Source organism: Lodderomyces elongisporus, chromosome 1 (genome assembly GCF_030384665.1).
Source record: "Lodderomyces elongisporus chromosome 1, complete sequence".
NCBI classification, from domain to species: domain Eukaryota; kingdom Fungi; phylum Ascomycota; class Pichiomycetes; order Serinales; family Debaryomycetaceae; genus Lodderomyces; species Lodderomyces elongisporus.
The window spans coordinates 396,972-420,809 of NC_083673.1; the positions used below are offsets into that span (position 1 = coordinate 396,972).

The 23,838-nt window shown below is 36.6% G+C and overlaps 11 protein-coding genes across 11 annotated transcripts; 6 read left to right on the forward strand and 5 right to left on the reverse strand. All coding sequences in view use genetic code 12, as the record gives it.

The window, feature by feature from the left end:
- Positions 1-20: 20 nt before the first annotated feature.
- DAL81 (Fungal specific transcription factor) lies at positions 21-3,392 on the reverse strand (the record flags this gene model as incomplete). The annotated part of the gene is made up of 1 exon (XM_001527567.2): positions 21-3,392. One exon carries the CDS (start codon positions 3,390-3,392, stop codon positions 21-23), a length of 3,372 nt encoding a protein of 1,123 aa, XP_001527617.2.
- A 1,124-nt stretch (positions 3,393-4,516) lies between these two features.
- On the reverse strand, positions 4,517-5,587 carry SWF1 (palmitoyltransferase swf1; the record flags this gene model as incomplete). The annotated part of the gene is made up of 1 exon (XM_001527569.1): positions 4,517-5,587. One exon carries the CDS (start codon positions 5,585-5,587, stop codon positions 4,517-4,519), a length of 1,071 nt encoding a protein of 356 aa, XP_001527619.1.
- Positions 5,588-6,023: 436 nt separating this feature from the next.
- PVL30_000134 (uncharacterized protein) lies at positions 6,024-7,328 on the forward strand (the record flags this gene model as incomplete). The annotated part of the gene is made up of 2 exons (XM_061119144.1): positions 6,024-6,292; positions 6,458-7,328. The coding sequence occupies 2 exons, from the start codon at positions 6,024-6,026 to the stop codon at positions 7,326-7,328; spliced, it is 1,140 nt and encodes a 379-aa protein (XP_060975127.1).
- Positions 7,329-7,910: 582 nt separating this feature from the next.
- Positions 7,911-8,159, reverse strand: PVL30_000135 (uncharacterized protein; the record flags this gene model as incomplete). Its single annotated transcript, XM_061119145.1, has 1 exon — positions 7,911-8,159. The coding sequence occupies one exon, from the start codon at positions 8,157-8,159 to the stop codon at positions 7,911-7,913; it is 249 nt and encodes an 82-aa protein (XP_060975128.1).
- Positions 8,160-8,575: 416 nt separating this feature from the next.
- Positions 8,576-9,055, forward strand: PVL30_000136 (uncharacterized protein; the record flags this gene model as incomplete). The annotated part of the gene is made up of 1 exon (XM_001527571.1): positions 8,576-9,055. One exon carries the CDS (start codon positions 8,576-8,578, stop codon positions 9,053-9,055), a length of 480 nt encoding a protein of 159 aa, XP_001527621.2.
- Positions 9,056-9,632: 577 nt separating this feature from the next.
- Positions 9,633-11,270, forward strand: TRM1 (RNA methyltransferase tRNA(m5U54)methyltransferase; the record flags this gene model as incomplete). Its single annotated transcript, XM_001527572.2, has 1 exon — positions 9,633-11,270. The coding sequence occupies one exon, from the start codon at positions 9,633-9,635 to the stop codon at positions 11,268-11,270; it is 1,638 nt and encodes a 545-aa protein (XP_001527622.2).
- A 908-nt stretch (positions 11,271-12,178) lies between these two features.
- PVL30_000138 (uncharacterized protein) lies at positions 12,179-12,385 on the reverse strand (the record flags this gene model as incomplete). Its single annotated transcript, XM_061119146.1, has 1 exon — positions 12,179-12,385. The coding sequence occupies one exon, from the start codon at positions 12,383-12,385 to the stop codon at positions 12,179-12,181; it is 207 nt and encodes a 68-aa protein (XP_060975129.1).
- A 2,470-nt stretch (positions 12,386-14,855) lies between these two features.
- CCE1 (cruciform cutting endonuclease) lies at positions 14,856-15,788 on the forward strand (the record flags this gene model as incomplete). Its single annotated transcript, XM_001527573.1, has 1 exon — positions 14,856-15,788. One exon carries the CDS (start codon positions 14,856-14,858, stop codon positions 15,786-15,788), a length of 933 nt encoding a protein of 310 aa, XP_001527623.2.
- A 402-nt stretch (positions 15,789-16,190) lies between these two features.
- On the reverse strand, positions 16,191-18,521 carry PVL30_000140 (uncharacterized protein; the record flags this gene model as incomplete). The annotated part of the gene is made up of 1 exon (XM_001527574.2): positions 16,191-18,521. The coding sequence occupies one exon, from the start codon at positions 18,519-18,521 to the stop codon at positions 16,191-16,193; it is 2,331 nt and encodes a 776-aa protein (XP_001527624.2).
- A 923-nt stretch (positions 18,522-19,444) lies between these two features.
- On the forward strand, positions 19,445-19,945 carry SEC11 (Signal peptidase complex catalytic subunit; the record flags this gene model as incomplete). Its single annotated transcript, XM_001527575.2, has 1 exon — positions 19,445-19,945. The coding sequence occupies one exon, from the start codon at positions 19,445-19,447 to the stop codon at positions 19,943-19,945; it is 501 nt and encodes a 166-aa protein (XP_001527625.2).
- A 1,899-nt stretch (positions 19,946-21,844) lies between these two features.
- On the forward strand, positions 21,845-23,506 carry PVL30_000142 (uncharacterized protein; the record flags this gene model as incomplete). Its single annotated transcript, XM_001527576.1, has 1 exon — positions 21,845-23,506. One exon carries the CDS (start codon positions 21,845-21,847, stop codon positions 23,504-23,506), a length of 1,662 nt encoding a protein of 553 aa, XP_001527626.2.
- Between the last annotated feature and the right edge of the window lie 332 nt (positions 23,507-23,838).

Below are 23,838 nucleotides of genomic sequence, written 5' to 3' on the forward strand. Positions count from 1 at the left end.
TCTATGTCTCTATATTCTTATCATCTCGATTGATCTGCCAGCAGATCATTTGTCTCTTCTTGTTGCGGTGTCCCTGAGCTAGTGTTTCTCGTATTCCCTTTTGGTGAAACGGCAACGGAGGATTGAGGTGAGGGGATCGTTCTAGAGAGGGGAGACCGAACCGTAGGTAAGGTGGTGTAATTTTGAGGCGAATTGAATGGAGAACCACGTGAGTTTGCTACAGCGCGTAGTCCGCGTTGTTGTTGTTGTTGTTGTTGTTGCTGCTGCTGCTGTTGCTGCTGCGATCCTAACGCCATCGATGATGCGATGCTATTGCCACCAAGACTAACAGCACCACCGTTGTTTTGATTGTATAGACTATTCGAGCTACCTTGAGCCAGCGCTTGCGAAGGTGCGCGAGACAGTCGAGCGCCACTTCCAGTTGATGATGGTGATTCCCCAGCAAAAGAAAATTGTGTATCTACCTGTACACCTGAGCCTGTTTGTTGTTGTTGTTGTTGTTGTTGTTGTTGTTGTTGTTGTTGTTGTTGTTGTTGTTGTTGTTGTTGTTGTTGTTGTTGTTGTTGCTTTTGCTGCTTTTGTTGTTGTTGCTGGTTTGGAGGTGCAGAAATAACTAGTGGCATATCAGCATTTTCATTAAGCAAGCCTGGAATTTTTGATAAAACTACATCGAGCTGTGATAATGCTTGGCCCACTTGGTCAAATCCCTTTGAAGAAATTTTAAGCACCCATCTATAATTGAATATCTGATCGCGGTAAAAATCTGCTTCTTCTCGACTGGGCGCAGACATATACAAGATGGCGGCAAAAGTTCCAATAAGTGTGAAATTTGAAGATGAACTGGAATGCCAAAAGGAATGAATATGTTCAGGTTTCATATCTCGCACAAACTCCACAGAGGCTAGTAATCTTGTCTTGGCGGCTGCTCGACATACATTGACTAGTTCTGGCGGAGAAGGATTGCCCATTTTGCTTTGTTGGTACATTATTGTTGCAATTTTTCGGTGCAACGTCAACTCTGTTGCAAAATATGCAAGATGTAGATACCCATTGGAGCACAATTTTCGTGGTTGTACTGAACTCATTTGAAGCTCAACTGGTAACGAGTGGAACCAATTTCTCAACCTCAATTGTAAAGGCTTGGCAATCCTTAATACTTCGGCAACACTGGTTACTTCAGACATCGCTTTCATAGTGTACAACAGATCAATAATATCAGATAATATCATTGATAGCTCAATAAAGTTCATAAATATGCGCTTCCCGTTGTCTATATCGGAAGAACCTTCCTTGAGATCTCCGTCACCGTGTTTTTCAGGAAAGTCTTCTTCTTGTAATTTGGTAACAATCCAATTGTTGTTATTTATATGCGAGGGCCTTGATTCTTTAAGAGCAAGCCACTTATCCTCCATATAAACTGCCCAAGCGAGCCTTTTCCTTAAACCACGCTCCCATTTGGGCAATTTCCAGCTATTGCAGTCAAGTCCAAGGCCAAGTTCTTCTGCTAAAGAGACTACCTGTGAACATAATACCCACTCGGAATAGTCTGCCTCGCCACTATTTTGAACGTCGTGTAGTGTTGTTTTGCAACCAATGATATTCTTACATTGCAAAAGTAGTAAACCTGCTTGTACTGCACTCAATTTGGGCCGCTTTAAAATCTCTTGCAAGTAATTTTTGAGTCCAATTTTTAAAATGAGCTCTACATTTGGTTTAGGAAACTTGTTCAACAGCGGATCGTAGTCCCACCACTGTATGGCCAAGACATAAACTGCGGCAAGTAAAGGTGCACTAAATTCTCTATGTGTTCTTGAGTATTTTTCCAAAAACACCTTTTTGTGCACTATAGGATAGGAGGGATGTATAATTCGAAAATAAAGATCAATTAGCGTTTGTCCATGTGGCGAAACGAGTTTTTCAATGGTATCAACATCATTCGACATGGCTTGGTATGATTGTGGGGATTGGTCGTCTTTCAATACAAAATGCACCTTATCGCTAACTTTTCGGAGCGAAATTGCATTACTTAAACTTACTTGTTCGACAACTTTATTCTTTGACCCATTCTCGCAATTGTTGCTGCCATTGCTATTACCTTTACCATTGGCGCTCCCGCTATTCCCGATACCATCACTATTGTTAATACCCATGCGACTACTTTGGCTGTGTTCATCAATAATGACATTTAACAAATCAATGTCATACAAATATGAAGTTGGCCCCACATAAAAACTTGAGCGCGGAAACTGTAAGGACAACGTCTTATTCAACAACGAGTTGTTTATTGATGAATATTCATGCACAGGGGCAACTTCTCTTATGGGGGCGTTTGGAATTTGCATCGAACTGGCATTTGCCAACTGTGGATCCGCTTCTAGCTTGCTCTTTTTAGCTTCTCCGGTTAAGTCATTTCCTCCTCGTCTCTTCAAGGCTGGCGTCGTATAGGTACATGTGAGTTGTTTGGCTTCACATTGAACACAATTGTTTGTATTTGGTACAAGCACACATTTTGTTTTGCGCCTTCTACATTGATCACATGGTCGTCTTGGTTTTGCTAATTTTGATTCTTTGTACAATTGCAGTAAAGGTTGCAGCAGCAGCAGCGGGTATTGTTGTTGTTGTTGTTGTTGTTGTTGTTGTTGCTGATGATGATGTTGTCCAAAGGGTTGTGGAGCACGCTGAAAGTGGTCTTGATTGTGTCCATTAGTGCCAGCAAGGGTTTGTTCGGAGGCAATAGAAGGAACAGCAGCTTTGTTTGGGTCTGGGTGAGGGACTTGCTGGTTTCCTGGTAGAAGATTTGTTAAGCTCGAGTAACTGAAATTTTCGGGGAGCATTGTAGGTCCTGAGCCATTTGCAAGTTCATTGTGTACAGGAGGATACATTTGAGGATTAACTTCCAAATTTTGCATGTAATCATTTTGTCTTGAGTCCATACTAACATTGGCAACCCAAGGCTGTTCATGTTGTTGGTGTTGTTGGTGTTGTTGTTGGTGTTGTTGTTGTTGTTGCAATTGATAATGATTAGAGGGTACGTTAGGTCCGGGATTTTGGAACTGATCAGAACGACGATGTAATTCTTCAACCAGAGCTTCAGATGCTTCGTAATCTTGAGGTTGAAAATTTAGTGCCACAATTGGTTGTTGCATGTTTTGATGATACGGATTTAAACCTAGATGTGTACTTTCATTATGACGATGAAAGCGCTGCTGTTGCTGCTGCTGCTGCTCTTGTTGCTGATGGTGTACTTGTGGATGACCTTTACTCGTGATGGTAGAATTAAAGTCTTGCTTATATGATGAAGGATGTATATTGTCGTTGTTTATGGAGGAATGATAGTCGGGACTCACATCATCATGCAGCCCTACCGTCGTCGGCGTGTTTCTCCCTGACATTACTCGTGAAAAATCTTTCTTGTTCAAGTATTCAATATTGAAAAAGAAGCCTTAATATGATTCGGTATTGGCACACTATGAACTCCTATATCTCTATTACAGTTATTGATCACTACTGTCCTTAGTCTTTCTCACAGGCTAATACCAAGTTTTTCACAAAACCTCTGTTTACAACAATAGATTGTTATATATATATATTTTTTATTTTTTTTCTATTTTTATTTTTATTATAATTATTTTTTTTTTCTAATTTTTCTTTCTCTTCATTTTTTTTGATTTTTGCAAATTACAAAGCAAAGCCATAAAGAATTCGATGAGTTAAAGCAAAAGCTCATCTAGTAGGATATTGGATCGATTTATACAAGATATCATGATATAAAAAAAAGACAAAGACAAAGACAAGGAGAAAGAGTGATGTATTTTTTTTTTGAAAAAAAAACGAAAGAGGTTCAGTATTGAGGTTCCAAATTAAAAAGAAAATGGAAAGAAAGGATTGTTCAACATTAGAGAACGAAACTCCTTACTCGAAATTCATAGCTAATTCTTACTGAAGAGTGATGTTGGCCATCATGTTGTAATCAGCACAATCATCAACTTTTTGTTCCTCTCCTCCTTCTCACTCTCCACCCGCCCAATCACAATCTCTTCCCCACCCACACACCCACATCTATATATATATGTACATATATATATGTATATATGAATATATAGATATTTACTCACAATGTAATATGAGATATAACGCACAAAACAAATTATCTCGCAAACAGGCTTCATTTGAACACCGCGCTAAATTCAAGATTAAACTTATTTGTCAAAACACTATATGCTCCTCCCAAACCACCGTAAACCTCACCCGTTAACAAAACCTTCAATAAATCCACCATTTCCTTGAGTTAGTTCACTGGCGGTGAAGTTACTGATTTGAAAGTCAATTCTCTCTTTTTCTTTTTTTTTTTTTCATCTTTTTTCTTTCGTTTCTTTTCTTTAATAGATTTTATATTTTTGAATTGTTCTTTATTTTTCTAAAAGACGAGTTTTGCCTTGCAAGAAAAGCCACAGTTTAAAATTTGAATACGTACATTTTAACATTATGCAATGGTGGTCTATATATCATGTATATACTAAAATCTTTCCTTTAGATTTTGCCAGAAACCTCGATCATATATATTATCGATATCTTCTTGCACGGACTCGACCGGTGTCAAGGTGAATTGTGACTCATTGTTAGCATCAATTAGTACCTTTTCATCTTTGAGGCTTATATAAACAACTCTACCATTGTACGATGCCTTTTCAACGTAAGGCTCATCATTAATGGGAGGGTCAACTTTAAATAGAATTCCATAACTAATCAAATGCTCAATCTCTGACCATTTGTCAAGTTCATTAGTTGTTACGCCGAGATATATATATCTAAACTGCAATGCAGTAAACATAATTGCTATGACAACAAAGATGGAGCATAAAATTACAAATATGCCGGTGACTTTGTTAGCATCGGTAGTCTTTGTAATAACTTGCCACATACCCTTTAAGCTCTTTATCTGTGGGGATAATGCTGCATAGCAAAGCACATCTCCATAAGCAAGCATATTGATGTTGGCAAAGAGGAACAACATGAACCATTTGTAGTTTCGAAGACCAATGCAATTATTCACCCAAACGCAATGATGATCGTACAATAGGTAGCAATGACCACATGTAGAACAATGTTTCGATCTTGCAGGTTTCACAGCCTGACATGTATGGCAGAACTTGTTTTTGAAGAAAATAAGCTGGTTTGGATGGTAAGGGTAACCTTTAAGGTTTTCTTGAGTGATTTGGCCCGGATCAGAAAAGATGCAAGCAATTGTTGATGCGAAAACAGCCATCATGCTAATCAAAATGTAACCGAGTTGGAAAAGATTTGTTAAGAGCATGGGTAAAGTTTTTTGCAAAAACTGTTGGAAGCAAACGCTAACTACTATAAGATAGCCCACGGGTACCACCCACGCAAGGTAGTTCAATAATCGACCATTGCTCTTGGAATCTATTACTTCATATAATTGGCTGATCTTGGATGTAGCTTTAAGTAACTGTATCCTTGCTTTTTGAACAGGCGTGTTTCTAAAACTCGGGGAGTCTCCAAACACAAGTAGTATAGTAAGTGCAAATGATATAGCTATTGAGCCAATGATTACTTTGAAGATCATTAGAGTGTATCAAACATTATTGGTTGATCAAAAATTATTTAAATATTCATTAGGCTCGCTTCTAGTTAGCAAGATACTGTGCTATAAACTCATAGCACTTTTGAAAGAGCAACGAGAATTAAAATCGAGCAAAAAAACAGAAAAAATAAGAAACAACACACACAATGAAACAGAAACAGAAGCAGAAACAGAAACAGAAACAAACAACAATGCAGAAAGTTCGCGGAAAGTTTGCAGACACTAAACAGAAACTTTTCATTAACCTCGTTTAATTCTTATCAAAAATTGACAAAACATTTCAGCGCCATTGTCACCATTCTCTCTCTCCACTTACATACACACATACACTTTACACACATACACCGCCGTATCCTCTCCTCCACCGCCCCCTACAAAAGTTTCTTTGTGCTGAATATTTAATTATCTTCAAAATCGGATGACTTCATTAACGACAATTATCAAAGAAGAGCAGGCGTTCATTGAGGATTTACTAAGCTCAATTCCATTTAGTTCAAACCCAACAACTTATTTTCTCAAAATATACAAGCTCTCGCACCACCAACTCAATCAACTCAATGATGAACCCTTCAAGTTCCCCATTGAGGCAAATAAACTCTTGAAACTCTGCATTTCTTTAGGAAGCTTAATGAATACTTTGAGTATCGATGAGGAAAATTACAAGCAGCAAATTGCACAGCAGCGACAGTTTATGGCTAGGATAAATGGAAGAATAGCATCAACACAGACACAAGCACAGATACCTACACCTACATCTACATCTACATCTACATCTACATCTATACCAACATCAACATCAAAATCAATGCTAGCCCCCGCACCCGTACCAGCACCCGCACCAGCACCCGAAAGGAAGTCCTTAATGGGATTAAGGCCAGGATATGATGCTAATGATCCATTAAACAGTAACAATTCACCTGCTTCCTATACTCCATTGACTGCTGGCCCGCCCCATCCATCACAACAATTGCAACAGCCGTCACGGCATGTGATTCATAGCTCGGGCCAGCAACCTTCAGGCTCGCACCATCAACCATCTTACCAAGTACGCTTCCTCAAGAGCCTTCTAACTATTCTCAAGAATTTTGATATCGATGGACCCCGGGACCCAATTGGCTCACACCAGTCACAAGGGCGTTCTTCAACGATGAGCTATAATAGAGAGAGTATGGCCTCGTATGGGTCCTCTTCATTTACTCCAAAACGTGTGCAATCCAATGGCAGTTTTGGAAGCGGTATTAATACATCGCCTATAAAGCTCAACTCGCGCCAGCTTCTTATAGAAAAACTTGAAATTAACATTAAATTGGACAATTTATTTATTTACAAAATCACGCTCAAATTGATCTTGTCGATTTATGCCAAATTAAGTGAGGCACTTTTGCAAATCAGAGAAGAAGAGCAATATATTTCGGCAATAACGACAGCGACGACGACGACGATACCATCATCATCATCATCAACAACAACAACAACAACAACACCAACAGCAGCATCAACATCAACATCAGCGCATCAAGATGAAAGCTCCTCCATTTTTTCTGGCGAGTCTTCTAATTCTCTGGAGTCTAACTTGAGCAATACAGAATATTTAAAGCTTTTGCACAATGTACTATATCGAATAAGTCAAGGAATAATACAGCCTTTTGTTACATTACTATACGTTGAATTTGTTGAAACCAAGGTAACCGAAGACTTTACTCAACTAATAAATACTCTATAATAATTTAGATTAATATGAACTATGCAATATCCGATACGTGTTTCACATCTGTTGTACTCTCTGTGTCGAACTTCAATTTCAAGCATTCTTTACCGCGTTGTAACAGCAAAACATATATACTTTCACACTATTCTTGTGATTAATTTACACCCAAAAAAGTATCATATAGATGTTTCGTTGATTCGATATTTGACTGTTTGTATGTATTCTTATTCTCTATTTTTTCTTTATTTTTTTTCTTTATTTTTTTTTTTAAATACCCCAACTCAGACTCTGCTCGATAGTGCTTCGTAAGCATGTAAATCAAACAAATGAAAAATAAGACAAAGCAAAACAGAACAGAACAGAACAGGATAGAACAGAACAGCCACGTACCATGTGAATGTACATATCGTGGCTAGGATTGGGTAAATCTTCTTTAGATGTCATTATGATTTTCAACTATTACTCTAACAGATTTGGGATTACTAAACTATCCACGTAGTAGTCGATCCTGATCAGGACATAGTTCTTTATAAGCACTCAACATAGCATACTCAAGGATGCGTGTGACTGTTGTTTCACGCATAATTATGCCTAAAGTTACACCCACCACCAATCAGCAAATCTTCTCCATATAACTTTGCTAAATCTTCGTCCCAATAACTTCCCAATCAATGGAAACAATACAAAACTTAGTAATGCTTGAATCTGCTTCATACTTTCTTCCCATTGCTCTTGGGCAGACACTTCATATGATCCAATCGAGTATTCAGATCCCGAGTAGTCAGAGTCGTAATCAATATCGCTATCATCCTCTGTAAAGTTATTATAGTCGATTACTGTTGCCATTGATACTCTATTGTGTTCTACTTGATTCTAATTGATTCTATTTGATTCTATTTTGACCTCAATCTTATTTATAAATCAATTCATATATGTTTTCGTGTTTCTGCGGAAAAAAAAAGGTTGAATTGTATCTTAAACAGCTTTGTTCAGAAAAATGTTACTTAAAAATGATGAAGAAATTGGGAAACTGGAAATCTGGGAATTTGGAAATTTAAAAACCTCAAAATCGTTGCTGCGAACATTATGATTTTTTCTCTCCAGTGATCATTGTATTTACTATTTAAACAAATTGTTTGTCCTATTCCTTTACGCCGTCGATTTGAAAATAAGTAAACAAGTTTTTTTTAATTTAATCAATCCATATACACATTCGGGGGTCATCATGTTATTTTGTCCACAAAAAGTAATTAGCCAATGACATGACCAAGTTGATACTTGAACCTTCGCAACTACGACAACAATTTCCTAGAGCAGCACAGCACCGACCAGAACGCGTGCGGCTAGCTGTACAAATCTACTCATATAATCAAAACGACGATGTTGTGGTAGTTCAGCCACTACCTATTACTTTGTGTGGCAATAATCATCGTCATGATCATGATTTTGGTGTAACTAAAACTAACCTAACAGACGATTTAAATGATAGTAAAGGCAATAGCCGGAAAGGTGAAACTGATACGAAAAAGAGAAACAAGCTTTATACAATAAAGATAGCGGATGTGCTTGAGGATGTATATCCAGGGACTCTTCAACCAGGGAATTTGGTGAATATCGAAGCATTCTATGATGGTAAGCAGATAAATGCATTTAGTCTAACCTTGATCAGAGATATGGATTCAGTAGTGAAACTGTTTGAAGTTTTGAAGTATATGAGTGAAATTAAACCACTCCGAATTTAAGATGAAGTTTGAAAGAGTGATGCTAAGTTAAAAAAAAAAACTAAACAAACAAGCAAAAAGAAAGAAAGAAAAATATAAAATAATAATAATAATAATAATAAAAAAAGATATGAGCTGGTTTATTCAAACAATGTATTCCGTGAACAATTGAAAAGGAATTTCATCTTTGCAATATATACTTGTCTGTTTGTTTGTTTGTATGTTTCTTTCATTCGTTTTCTTTCTTTTGCCAAAATCAAATATCAACTTTCTACTGTATGTGAATACTATAGTAAAAGTAAAACTACATAATTCATAGTGGGATTGGGTTTCGTAATTTCTCTCTCGCGCTCTCTCTCTCTCTCTCTCTGTATTTGTGTATCAGTATATATAAATATATGTATTTTAATTTTTTTATTTTTTTATTTTTTTTTTCACATTTGAGGGCATCATAAAGGAGACCATCTCTCCATCCTCCATGCTAAAGAGACTCACACTATTATTCAAGAATCGACTATTATTCACTATAGAGACACAGAGGAGTATGAGCATAAGTAACGGTACTACGAATGATGTACTATCGGCTTCGGCTCCGGCCATGGACCTGGACCTGGCGCTGGCGACACCCACAAATGCGCAAACGCAGTCAGTTGGTTCCCCCAATGAGTCCAATTTCAACTATACAACAGAAGGTAAAGCTACAATTTTAACACCCAAAAAAGATGAAGTTTTCTATAATCCAATCCAGCAGTTCAACAGAGACATATCGACAATGTCCATTATAGCCTACGATCAAATGCGTATAGAAGCGATTAATTCGAAAGAAAAATCTGCCTCGTATAAGAAACGCAAATTACAAGGATTGACCATTCTTGAGTCTCTTGCGGCTTCGGGTCTTCGCTCTTGTCGATATGGGTTGGAGATTCCCCGCGTGCACAAAATAGTAGCCAATGACATGTCTGCCGAAGCAGTAACATCTATCGAGCGTAACATTGAGCACAATAGTTTATCAGGTAAAGTTGTTGCTAATCATGGTGACGCGATCAAATTTATGGCTTCGACGGGACAAAAATTTCACATTATTGATTTGGATCCGTATGGTACAGCATCGCCGTTTATTGATTCTGCATTACAATGTGTGGAAGATGATGGAATGTTGCTTGTAACGTGTACAGATGCTGCTGTTCTTGCAGGGAGCGGATACCCTGAAAAGTGCTTTGCACTTTACGGCGGGAATAATTTTGGAAATTCATATATTAATAGCGAGTCGAACCATGAAGTAGGAATCAGGCTTATGCTTTCGTCGATTGCCGCAACAGCTGCAAAGTATAAAAAGGCTATTGAACCGATGTTGAGTTTGAGTATTGATTACTATTTCCGTGTTTGGGTGCGTGTTAAGAATTCTCCGATTAAAGTGAAAAACTTGGCTTCTGAAACAATGATGGCTTATGGATGTCATGGATGCGGGAACAAACATGTCCAGCCATTTGGTCTCAAAAAAGACGGTAAATTTATTTATCCCAAATTGGCATCTGGTCTCAACGACCATTGTAGGTATTGTGATGGGACGTACACCGTTGCCGGCCCAATGTATGCGGGCCCTTTACATAACGTTGACTTTATTGATCGAATACTTGATATCAATCACAAAGCTGACAAGGATGTCTATGGAACCACAGAGAGGATCAAGGGTATGCTCACATTAGCTAAAAGTGAACTTCCTGATGTTCCATTTTTTGAAAACTTGAACAAAGTCGGTGCTCTTTTCAAATCGGCGCCAATATCTATTGACGAATATGCCAGAGCCGTGGGTAATTTGGGATACGATGTCAGTCTAACCCATGCAAAGAAGAATTGTATCAAGAGTAATATTCCTTGGAACCTCAATTTGGAAATATTCAAGCAATGGAATAAAAAGCAGAATGAGGCATATCTTGAGACTATGGAGAAAAGAGTTGAAGAAGGCAAGGAGCTTTCCGAGAAACTCCAAGTCAAGGTTGACAAATTGAAACAGGATATATACTATAGTCCAAACTTGAATGACAAGTCTCCGGGCGCCAATATCTTGAAAAACGATTTGGTAGGAAACAAACTGGATGGAGTTGAGGCGGTGGTGATTGATTTTGATACTGAAAACGAAGCTAGTAAGAAAGTAGCAAAGTTGAGAAGAGTTAAAATGGTTAGGTTTCAAGAAAACCCAACCAAGAATTGGGGACCCATGGCAAGAGCAAAGTAGAAATGTTTAAAGAAAAAGAGATCACAAGAGGAGAAAGAGGAGAAAGAAAAAAAATAAAAAAGAGAGATAGAAGTATTTCTGAATTACTGTATTGAAAGAATGACAAGTATCTTTGTATATCTAGTGGAGTATAAAGATGTATCTTGTTAGCTTGTAGCATTAACATTTTAATTTGTTGTTGTATATGTAAACCATTGGTCTTCAGTTTACAGTCCTTGTTATGTTCTCTATTGTTCTGATATCTCCTTGTTTTTTGGTGTTTTGAAAATAGGAAACCATAGCGACACAACCACTAGACGAAAAAAAACCTCGCCGATTTGGCACTGCATATAAGTCAATTTTCTTTTTTTGCAGATGAAGTGCATTCTCGTAAATAAAAAATTGGTTTGGTCTATGCTGCACCTCGTGTTAACACACACTTTGAACTGTTAATTTTCCAATTGTGTTCTTTTTCATTTTTTTCATTTTTTTTTTCATTACTATTCCATTCTTTGATTAAAACTCAAGTTACAAGCCTTGCCATTTGGATCAGAAAACATACGAGGCATATGAGTCATGCTCAACCTTAAACAAAGGGGAACTTCAGTAAATAAAAGACTACGAGCTCATGGAATGAATTTAAACATTTATTAACTGTAAACAGAAACCACGAATATACACGCGGTAATATTAATATATATATATATATAAATATATATATATGTATAAACAAATGATGAAAAGGATAAAGGAAAATGATAAATAGTCAATATTCCTATATTGTCAACGAGCAATTGACTAATCAAAACTAAAGCTGTAGCTACTTGCATAGTGTATTGGTGGTTGGAAAACGGTTGTACTTGAATATTGAAGAAAAAAAAAATCAAGGTAGTCAATGCATGCATCATAAAACTTGATAAAAACAAAACTTAAAACAACAAGGCAACCATACCGGCAGCAGCAGCGGCAGCAAAAGCACCTGTTCCTCCAGCACCAGTGCCTACAAATGCAGCACCAGCGTTCGAAGTAGTTTGAGTAGTAACGTTTGATGCAGTAGTATCGTTAGCAGTAGCGTTAGCAGCAGATACAACTGATGCGGAAGCGGCTAAAGCTATAATGACATTGGAAAATTGCATTTTAACTGAATATTGTGTGTTTTTAGCGAATGTGAACGGAAAAGTGAGTTTTGACAAATGGACAAGATAAATCCTAGTGTTGATCAGATTAAACTGGAGAAGATGGAGACAAGTAGAACGTCAAAAAAAAAATAAAGAAAAAGGGCAAAGGGCAAAGGACAATGAAATATGAAATATGAATAATGAAAAATGAAAAATTGAATAAGAAAGCAGGAAGAGAAAACAGTAGCAAGAGGAAGGATAAAACATCTTTCTCTCTTTCTGTTTTTGTAGAGATTTTTCGTGATATATTTATATTATTTGCAAAAATAACATATGAACACGGCTGAGTGAGACAGGAACCTTTCTATACTTTTGTTTTTTTGCTTTCCTTCCTTGTTGTATACTTTCTTCTTTTTCCAGATTGAATGTACATACCCTAAATTACTTCTCAATCTGTTTCAATATCCCTTTCCTCTATCTATTCCTTATTATTGTCATTTACAAATATTCCAAAATAGAATAATTAGTAAAAAAAAAAAAGAAGAAGAACAGAAGAAATGAAGGAAAGTTTGCTGAACGACATCAAAATGCACAAAGATAAATAAAGCGTCGTTATTATGCACCATTACTTGGCTTTGCGGTTTTTTTTTTCCTTATTCATTCTTCAATCTTATTTGCTTCAAGCAATGAAAAATTAGGGAAACTGGAAGGTTTTAATGAGAGACAAGAAACCAAGAAGGAGATGTTATAGAAGATAGGAGTTGAATTGCAAATAATTATAAACTTTACCACACGATAAGTTGAAACAATTGAATTATTTGTTAAAGCGAATGACTGGTTTCGGTTACGCATTGTCCGATTGGTAGGTTTTACGGGCACAAAGAAGATTAGAAAACAATATGTCTCAAGTAATGAATTAACAATAAGTGAAAAAAGAGGGAAAAACTTTGGTAAACATGAAAAATTTTTTAATCAAGAACCGAAAAGGAAGGCGGGATGATAGGAGAGAGAGGGGGGGGTGGGTCGGTAAAGTAAATAAAGTGGAGTTGATAAACTTTTCATTTCCTGAAAATCACTCATTGATATGGCTTGTTAAATGCTAAGAAATTTTATATGAAAAGTCACCAAAGTCAATCAGAGTCGATAAAAAATTCTTTGTTGGTAGATACTGTACTGTTGGCAAACACGTGCGGTATGGGGTACGATAACTTTGATTATCAACGCCTCATAATACTCAGGATTAAGGCTGTGTTATAATTCAATTTTGCTTTTCAAAACATAAAAAAAAATACAAATACAGAAACAAATAACAAATAACAAAAAAGCAAAAAAACGAAAGCATGGTAATGAGAATGGTCCTGTTCTTTTCTTTCTTGTCCATCAAAAGTTTCCTTTTCTTTTCGGTTTTATGGTGAGTGTGTCGCGGTCCAGTTAAGTTTGTGCAACGTAACTGTGATAACTCACTTTTGTATGTAATAGATGAGTCGAGGTTCTGTTTTCATTTCGGCTTTTAATTTTTTTTTTGTTTTCTGGAAAGTTTATCAATCAATTCAACTAAATAAGCAAAACGTGTGTATTGGACCTTATCTTGATATGCTAATAATTTTTGCTCTTTGACATTGAATCTCACGTGTTTTATTTTAAAGTTTGTTAAATTGTTCCTAGTGTACAAGTATAGGAAGGAATAAGTGATCCATCCGAATGCATACAAATGTACATATACAAACAGACAAAGGCTTAACATAACTACCTAGTCACTTCACTGCCTTTACCATACCTCTGAAAAGGCATATTGAATGAAAATACCATATGGCTCTTGTATTAATGTTTTGTGTTCAAATAGTTCAGCATATCAACACAGGAAGCAGCTATCAAAATTATTGATAAAAAGGTGTTTAAAATAATGCAAGCTCAAATGTTGTTCTTGTTCCAGAAGAGATAATTTCCTTTACCTTTTGGGATAAACATCACAAATGGTTCAAAACATATCTGATTATGAATAGTTGTGAAGCTTAAAAAAAAGGATTGAAACCAAAACCAAAAGAAACCCAGAAAAGAAAAATAGAACATGAGCCGCAAACGCGATAGTTTGAGAATATTTTCGAAATAGTTAGCCAACCCTTCCCCCACCTTCACCTACCTAACCCCTTCCCTCCTTCAAAGAAGCTCAAAAAAAAAAGTTTGTTTCAACCGGAGATACTTCTGGATACTTCCTGATCTAACTAGAAACAGATTAGTATATCAATTTTAGCCAACAATACTTATTATCTTACTACTCATGTAATACACTGGTACACGGCAAATCTTATTTCAAAAACCAAATTACGGAAAAAAACAAAAAAGAAAGACAATAAACAAATGGATAAATAAAATCAAGAAAGGAAACATTAAGGAGAAAAGTTGGTAATAAGGTAAAAAAAAAGGTAAAATAAAGCTAATAGAGAGTAACTGTATCAAAAGAAAAAAAAAACATTTGCTGCTTTTCAAAATGATTGTTAACCAACACAAGGAAACCCTTAAACGACTAAGTTCAAAAGTCATTAATAACCTTTACTTACTAAGCGGAGCTCCCAATCCACGTGCAGTTAACAAAGTTTCCAAAATTGAGTCCTTTTTGTCCCAATACCACTTGTATGCTATACAATTTCAAAATTTGCATAAACAAAACACACTTGGCATTGATGTTGGGTTCAAGAATTTTTCTTATTGCAAAACTACCGGCAAAGAGTTTCCACTAGAAATCACCAAATGGGAGAAATTACAACTTTACCAAAAGTTTGGTACTGATTACCAAAATATACTCCAGGAGAATTCCATACTTGATAAACAACGATACAACTGTCATATTGCAAACAAATTAGTTTCATATTTAAACCTTGAATCATGCAATGTGAAAATCATGGAGGTGCAAAGAACAAGGTCTGGAGGGAACCTGGCAACACTTCCCATTGTGCAAGATAACCGTGATTTGGAACGAGCCATATTTGGCAAAGTTTATCCCGGGATTCTTTTCCCAGTAGAGGTCAACAAAATGATCAATTACTGGGTTTATGCACATGTCAACCAGGAGTCAAAGAAGAAATTGACTCAATACAGAAAAAAATGGCGCGCTGAACTCGTTTTGAGTTGGTATGGAAAACTATACACGTTACCGGGGTTTAAAGAACAACATTTGACGAAAAAGGGCTTATTGGAATTTTTGGATTTAGATGCGCGTGAAAAGATTGATGATCTAATAGACTCATTGCTTTACAACTTATACATAAACTCGACATTTAGTAATTTGAAAGAGTTTGGAAAATGTTTGCATGAAGGAAACAATGATTTAACTGGTGTTGTGGAGAAAAGGTTACGATTTCATCGTGACCTACTACAACCTATTTATGACAAATATGAGTTGAAATGGAAAGATGTAAATTGAAAATTACAAAGTTACACGTAATAGTAAAGAAACTAGAATATTACATACATTGAAAAGAAATACGATAAATACAGAAAATGTGTATTAATGGTCTTTAAACCATCTTTATAAAATTTAGATTTTATCAATTTTGTTTTTTTTATTTAAAGAAAAAACAATTTTACATACACAGACACCAGCTACTACATTGGAGTAGAATGTTCTGCTCTGCGTTAGCCATTGGTAATATAAAACTGCAAAATGAAAAATAAACACAATCAAAAGAGAAGAACTTGTAAAAAAGATTTTTTGCATCAAAAAAATACAGTTAGTCTACAATGGTGTTTGAAATAAAGGACAAACTCAAGAGAAAAAAAATGTATTCATACAACGAGATTCTTTTCCATGCAACTATAACCAACTCTATATTATATTTTGTGTTTCTTTTGGGATTTTTATCCTTTGTTGACGATGTGATGAAGAAGGTGATAACCCCAACTCGTTATCATTGTCATCTGCTTCAAAGATCAATTCCTCATTGCCTTCGTCGTCTGTCTTGAACTCGATAGAGTCAAGACTCTTGGTATCCAGGATAGGGCTCAATGTCTCTTTTACTTCATTCACGAATTCACCAACTTTACTCTTTGTTTTGAATTCTTTAACTTTATTTTTCCCACCATCACCACCGTTGTCTTTATCGTGAACATCTTCATCGTGATCATCATCATCTTCATCATCTTCATCGTCATCTTCATCATCATCTTCATCATCGTCATCGTCATCCTCATCATCCCCTTCATCGTCTTCATCTTCTAAATCATCTTCCCCATCCTCCTCCTCCTCCTCATCATCATCATCCTCTTCCTCGTCTTCTTCAACCAAATCATCTTCTGCCTCATCAAGTCTTTTCCTTTCGGCCTTGATTGCAAGTACTTTTCGTCTCAATATATCTACAATATCCGTCCACTCTCTCATTCCTCCCATTCCTATATCGCCACACACCAATATCTTTTCAACTGGCTTCAACACATCAATTCCAAATTCAGGTGAACTAATAATCGCCAATTGCTTAGCCGTGATTGGATGGGTATACATAAATGTATTCATTGCAGGCGCTACAATAAGTGGTTTTTTAACCTGCTGTGACGTTGTAGTGGGCGACCATGACCTCGCAATCGAAGTTAAAAGGTTATCAGCAATACCATTTGAAATCTTGGCAAGCGTGTTTGCTGATAATGGCGCAATCAACATTATATCGGCCCATTTACGTAACTCGTTATGGAGAATCAATTTTTCGTATGGGTTTTTAGGTTTTTTCCCAACAACAGAAAGATTTTGATTCGTTGAAGCCGTAGTACTTGTTGTTGTGGCGTATGTTTCGCTATAGTTTGTCCATTCATCCTCATCTCTCCATATTTTCACGTCGGCATTGATTTTGGAACCACGAAGGAAATGGCTGGCAGCTTTGGTAACAACAAGCTGGATTGCAATTTTGGTACCAAAAATCTGAAACAACTTGTCAATGATTAATGGGACTTTTATTGTGGCGACAGAACCCGTGCAAGCTAATAATATATGGAATTTGCCATCATCTTCCTTGGACAAATATTCTTGAAAAGGGACTGGCGGACCAACGGGAGATGAGACTATTGTCTTGGCGGCTCTTTTGAGGGAGCCTCTCCTTGAGGAATTCGTACTACCAGGACGACTGATATTGATTGGTACTACTGTTGAGTTGATATTAGTAGAGCTACTTTGTGGAGAAAATACAGATACACCACTAGGGATTCTTTCAAATGGAGGTGGGCTTGGTGAATTGAGTGTTCTTCCAGAGTGCAAGTCAAAACTGGCATTTCCACGTGGTAATGTGGACCCAATTGCTGCATTAGAGACCAAGTCTCTCGCATCACGGCCATCACGTCCGTCATACAGATCACGTGGATCACGAGCATCACGAGCATCGCCACTATTAGAATGGGATACTAGTGCTGAACCGTAGTTGGAAGAGGATGATTTCTGATTATTATTGCCAAAAAATAATATATTCTCACCGCTGCCATTAACTTTTTTCCTATTCAACGATGTCTGGCGCGATGGCACGTTTGAAGATGGTTGTTGAATGGGCGTTTGTGAAGAAACTGGCTGGTGAGGAAAGTTGGGGTCATTGGATTTATATTCATTACCATTTTGTGTAGGGATGTTTGTTGAAGACGGTTGAGACGAAATGGTAAATCGACGAAGCCTTTCTTGAGAATCAACTTCGCTGAATGAAACACTAGGATGCCTCAATGGTATATTTGGGCGATTAGATGCAGATGCAGTAGTAGCGCTGTTGGCAGTGGTGGTTAATGGTGGCGGAGAAGATGATGATCCTATTTCCGAATGTATCAGCTGAGGTGGGGATTGTATGCTCGAAGGAAGGTTGGTTCTGGACAGGCTGTTATTGGTCAATATTTTTGGAGGTGTATCGGTAGCATCATTAATTGCCGTACGAAACGAGGGCATTCTCTTATTCTGGATGATCGAGGGTGTGGGTGAAGATGAGTGCTGCACCGGTGACGATTGACTCAAGGTTTGAGCTTTGGGAGGGAGGAGTCCATCGTGAAGCTGTAGTGGCGATGAGGTTGCTGAATTCTCCGAGCGGGTTACAGCTGTGTGCGGTTTTCCTTTCTCTGCAGAAGTAGGTGGTGGAGGTGTCGTTTTCTTGTTTGTATCATTTGATGGAGTGTTAGTGCTTCTAGTGATAGAGTTCATCATGTGTTTCTTTTCTTTTTTTTTGGGGGGGGGGGGGGGGGGGGATTTTTCAGTAATCTATGTGTCTAACAGAACAGTACTTTATATAGTGGTGGTGCTTCTGATGGGTGGTGTAAATATTGAAGGTAATAGTCAAAATAAACAAAAAAAAAAGATTGAATGCTTTTGGCGGAAAGCGGGAAGTGGAGGGTAAGGCAGAGAAGAAGTATACAAGTAAAGAACTGGGATATAATTATTAGAATGAATGGCCTCTAAGTTGGATCCTTACCAGCGCAAGCATACAAACATACAAGCATACAAATACTCAACCAACCATAAACAAAAAAATTACATTTATATAAAGCGAGTAGTTTTCGTGGGGATCAGGATCTGCGTGCATCTTTGGTAATTTTTTTTTTTGTCTCCCTTTGGATCCTCGCACCTTTTGGTGGCTGTGAAAACCTTCCAGTTGCTCTTTCTGAATAAAAATTCTTTTTTTTTTATTTAATTGTTTTTAATTGTTTTTTACTCTGTTCCGTCTTTGTGCAAGACATGGAAAGGGGGTTGGTGCTACTCCAACTGTTTATAGCATTTCAAAAGTAGAATAGGAAACTTGACTCAGAGATTAGTTGCTTACGACTTGTAGTCAATAGCATTGCATGTTGGCAATATGATGTTATAGTTAAATAGTTTGGCTTTTTTTTTTTTCTTTTTTTTTTTTTTTTTCTTTTGCTTTTTGAATTTTCCCATTTTCAAACTGTCGCACATTTTTCGTCTTTAGTATCATGGACAACAAAAGTAACGTGTCCACGATTAGCCCTGTAATTGTAAGCAGAGGTTTTAAAGAGCAGACCTTGAAGCCTACTATCCCATTTATATCTTTCTCTCTCTCTCTCTCCGGCCACCCAGGCACCCACACACACACACACATTTATCAAAGCATTATGAACATTCGTCAACAATTGACGCAGCTATTGACTTTGGGCTATGTTTTTGCCTCGGCGTTCATGCTATGGAAGACATTGTCGGTAGTCGCAAATCTGCACTCACCCATTGTTGTTGTGTTATCGGGATCGATGGAGCCTGCGTTTCAAAGAGGAGATATCTTATTCTTGTGGAACAGAGATGAAAAACAAAAGGTGGGCGATATAGTCGTTTATGAGATTGAGGGAAAGACCATTCCCATAGTGCATAGAGTGTTAAGGGAACACCATAATCTGGAGAAACAATTGCTATTGACAAAGGGTGATAACAATGCTGTTGACGATTTGTCATTGTATGCTAAGAAGCAAAGCTATTTGAATAGAAAGAATGACTTGGTGGGTACTGTTAAAGGGTATCTTCCATTTATTGGCTATGTGACAATCTTGATCAGTGAAAATCAGTATTTCAAGTTTGGTCTTCTCGGCTTACTCGGTCTTTCTTCACTATTTAGCAATGAGTAGCTTTCTGAAATTCAGATTAGAATAAAATTACATGAAACTATATTGATATATATGAACTGTAGTTGAACTGTGACTGAATGGGTGAACTGAATTGAATTGAGGGGTGCTATACTAGTAAAGTAACGCCCTTGTTTCTGAATAGCCAATACTTTCTCTTTTCTTCAATTTGTTTTTCTTTGCCCAATTCTTTTGCCTCTAGTCAGTAATAAGTTTTTCACATCCCACCAATGGTCATGATTGTTTTCTTGTTTACAAATGATAATGACTATATTTTATAAACTTTGCTTTTAATTTCAAGTATTCAAAACAGGTGACAAAAGAAATGTCTTTGTAATTATTTACATACACTATATATAAAGAGAAGATTATATATGTATCACGTGATATATAATACACTTTAACTATATCATTCAACAATTGTTCTCATTATTTTTTTTCTCCAACTATTTGGTTGCAAAAAGAGACCAAAATAGAAAGAAAAAAAAAGCAAAAGTAAGAACGGAAGAAATACAGGAGTTGAGCAAATGTGTTCAATAATGATGTTCAACAAATTTTTGTAAAATGTCTTTAATCCTTTTTGGTTTCTTTAGTTATTGGAAAGAGTGTTTGTTTCTAGACAAAAAGGAACAACTGAATGTCTTTTATTTATTTTTACCTATTTTTGATTTGGTTTTCACCGATATTTGTTTGCGCTAGTCAATGCTGCTCCTTTTAAAAGGTATTGTTTTTTGTAGGTTATAAGACAACGAACAAAAAAATCCTAATTTCAATTTCATCATTCTTTTATGCAAACATGTGATTGACACTTACTGATTAGAGTAACATTGAAAAGAGGAAAGAAGAAGAAGAAGAAGATAATGGCTGAGCTTTCGTTTGCATCTTTATCTTTTTTTCTTTGGCCCGGGTGTTGTTTTTTTGGTGCTCAAAAAGTGCCTACCGAAACATACATAGAGGCACATAATCTCTTTCTCTTTCTCTTATTCGCAAGAACATGCAAGCACAATCTTTCACTGCAACAGCCAGATTGGCCATACTTGATTTGTACATGAAAATGCAGATAAGAAGTTTAGTTAATTCAAGTGTTCCTTTCTCTACTTACTCTTCTTAAGTTTACTTTTATTCCAATATTGTTTTGTACATAAACCCAAACTGTTCTTTAGTTATATTCGAACCTTGTGTTTATTACTAAGAGGGTTGAAGTTGTAAAGTTAAAGAAATTGTCCTGTGATTTTTTTTTTATCCCCTTGTTATTTTTGTGCGTGACAACATTTTTGCAGTGACAATTACCATAATAATAGTTATAGCAACCACAACCACAACCATTACCACAACAACCGATGAGACGAAGATAAGGAGTACAAGCAGACGGTTGCAACTTGAAACTTCACATGAATCAAAGTTGAGGAGTCCCCCCCACCCCACCTTTCACACCCTCTCACCGCCAACTGGATGATCAGAATGTTAAGGGGCTTTGTAATCAGTCACCCATCACCTACTGCCGATATTCATCAAGATGCACTAGATCTTATCTACCAGACAACAATATTCTCGATAACAATACGTCCCTTTCCACACATTTATCCCTTTACTCCTTATCACATACTTAGCAATGGTTAAAACAATTAAGCAAATAGAAACAATAAAAATAAATAAATAAATAAAAATACCCACCACCACCACCACCACAACAACAAAAGACAAAAGACAAAAGGCAGAGCTATCCATATCTGAGCTTATCTAAAAATCTATTAAAGTAAATTTTGATTAATTTTTCTTTTCTTTTCTTTCTTTCTTTCTTTCTATTTTTTTTTTTGTTTTGAACAACATCGTCTAGAACAACCAAAAGAGTACGAAACAAACAGAAAGAAACCAAAGTATGATCCCTACAGACAAGTTACTATGTTTGACATCAACCTATTCAAACGATTTCCAAATGAGATAATCAAGCAGATCTTAGATCACGATTGCTTATCATTCGATGATGTCTATATTTTTTTGTTCAACAAATCGACACACCAAGCAGCACAATACATCATCAACAATCGATGCTTGGCTCACGTTTGCATCGGTAGGCGCAAGAACTATGAGAGTGTAATCACATCCACATACGACAATGAAATAACGCGTGGTCCTCATTACTGGCACATCCACCACAATTTCCATTCAAAGCAAGTATTTGCACAGTGGGTGAAGAACCATAACAACTTGAACAATTATGCAATCCAAATATTTATAGACCAATACCCAGCAGAAGAATTAAATGCCCTCAGATTGTTACAACACAAGAACCTCAAGATTTATCTCAACTGGGAAGATGATGACCTCAACACAGTTCAGAAATTTAATACCGTTGTATGGCCCAGGCTTACCGAAATTTTTGATTTGGTAAATAATAGAGTCAAAATGGTTTTGGAATATGAAAACGTTGTTGACGAATCAATGACTTTTGATTTAACCAATCTACAATCTTTTGAATGGAGATACTATTATTCCATAGGAGAGACTATTGAAATCACTTCGTCAACGGATCCAACGCAAAACACCATTGAGCAAATCTCTATAAACAGCTCAAACAGTATACCATTGTCTGTCAAATTTACACCTCCGTTTCCAAACTTAATTGAGCTCAAAATCAAGGCGCCTCTTGAACATCCTAATCAGTCATTGCAAGTGTTGCATCATTGTCTGCGGTTGCAAAAATTATGCCTTGAAAGAGCATACCACGGCACAATACAAAATTTTCTTTGCAATATCCCATCACAAGGATTGCAAAACTTGAAAACATTGGACCTTATCAGTAATTACATTGGTGATATACGCAATATAAACTTTGCTCAATACTTCCCATCACTAGAGAATTTGATGATAAAGTTTGAAAATGAAGATCCATCGCAAAAGTTTGAATTTAGTCAAATAAGTCTTCCTCAAACACTTCAAACGCTCGACCTTCAGGCCAAGCGAATACACACTTTTAATGTGATTGCAGGACCAAAGTATCTTGCTAGACTTGATTTGTCATACAATTACCCATTGAACTTCAATTTTGACAACACGTTTGAAGCAATTAAAGAGTTGAAACTAAATTATAACCGCTCCATCATTTCATCAATATACCGATTCAATTTGTTTGATATAACCAATTTCATTTTCTTCAAAGTTGAAGAATTGCATTTGCTGGGATGCAACATCAACAATGAAGACTTGGAGGCACTAGATGTAAAGTACAGTCAAGGACAAGGACAAATACAACAACATAGTGCGAAAGAAAATCTGTTACCTAGATCCAGCTTAAGGAAACTAAGTCTTGCAAATAACAAGATTACAAATCTTCGCTGCTTCAAAAACGACTTATTTGGAAACATGACATCTCTAGAGTCGATTGATTTATCATTTAATGCATTCTATTACCTCAATAATGACAATTTCCCACTCTCAAAAACAAAGTTTCCAAACTTGTTGAATGTTAACCTCACAGGCAATTCCAGATTGACATCAGTGAGGCTAGTTGGGGACTATCCTAGAGTTGAAACGACATACACTCCTGTCAAGCAAGATTTTTGATATTGATTGAGTACCAACAGCACCAGCATCATCAGCAACGGCAACAGCAACAACAGTAACAATGTTTGGTACCACGAAACACACCTCTACTGCAATTCTCTCCCAAACAAAAACGAAAACGAAAACCCTAAAAAAAAAAAATGCAAATAGAAAGTATAGTAAAAAAAAGGAAAGGAGAATGAATAAAAAATTTCATATCGTAATCTGGTCATTAAGTTCTATAAAATGATTATACATTATAAAATATTGTTGGAAATCGTTGAAAGATATGTCTAATATTTATAACATGTATATTTGCACTCTTTGTTTCCCCCCTGCCCCCTCTCCCCCCT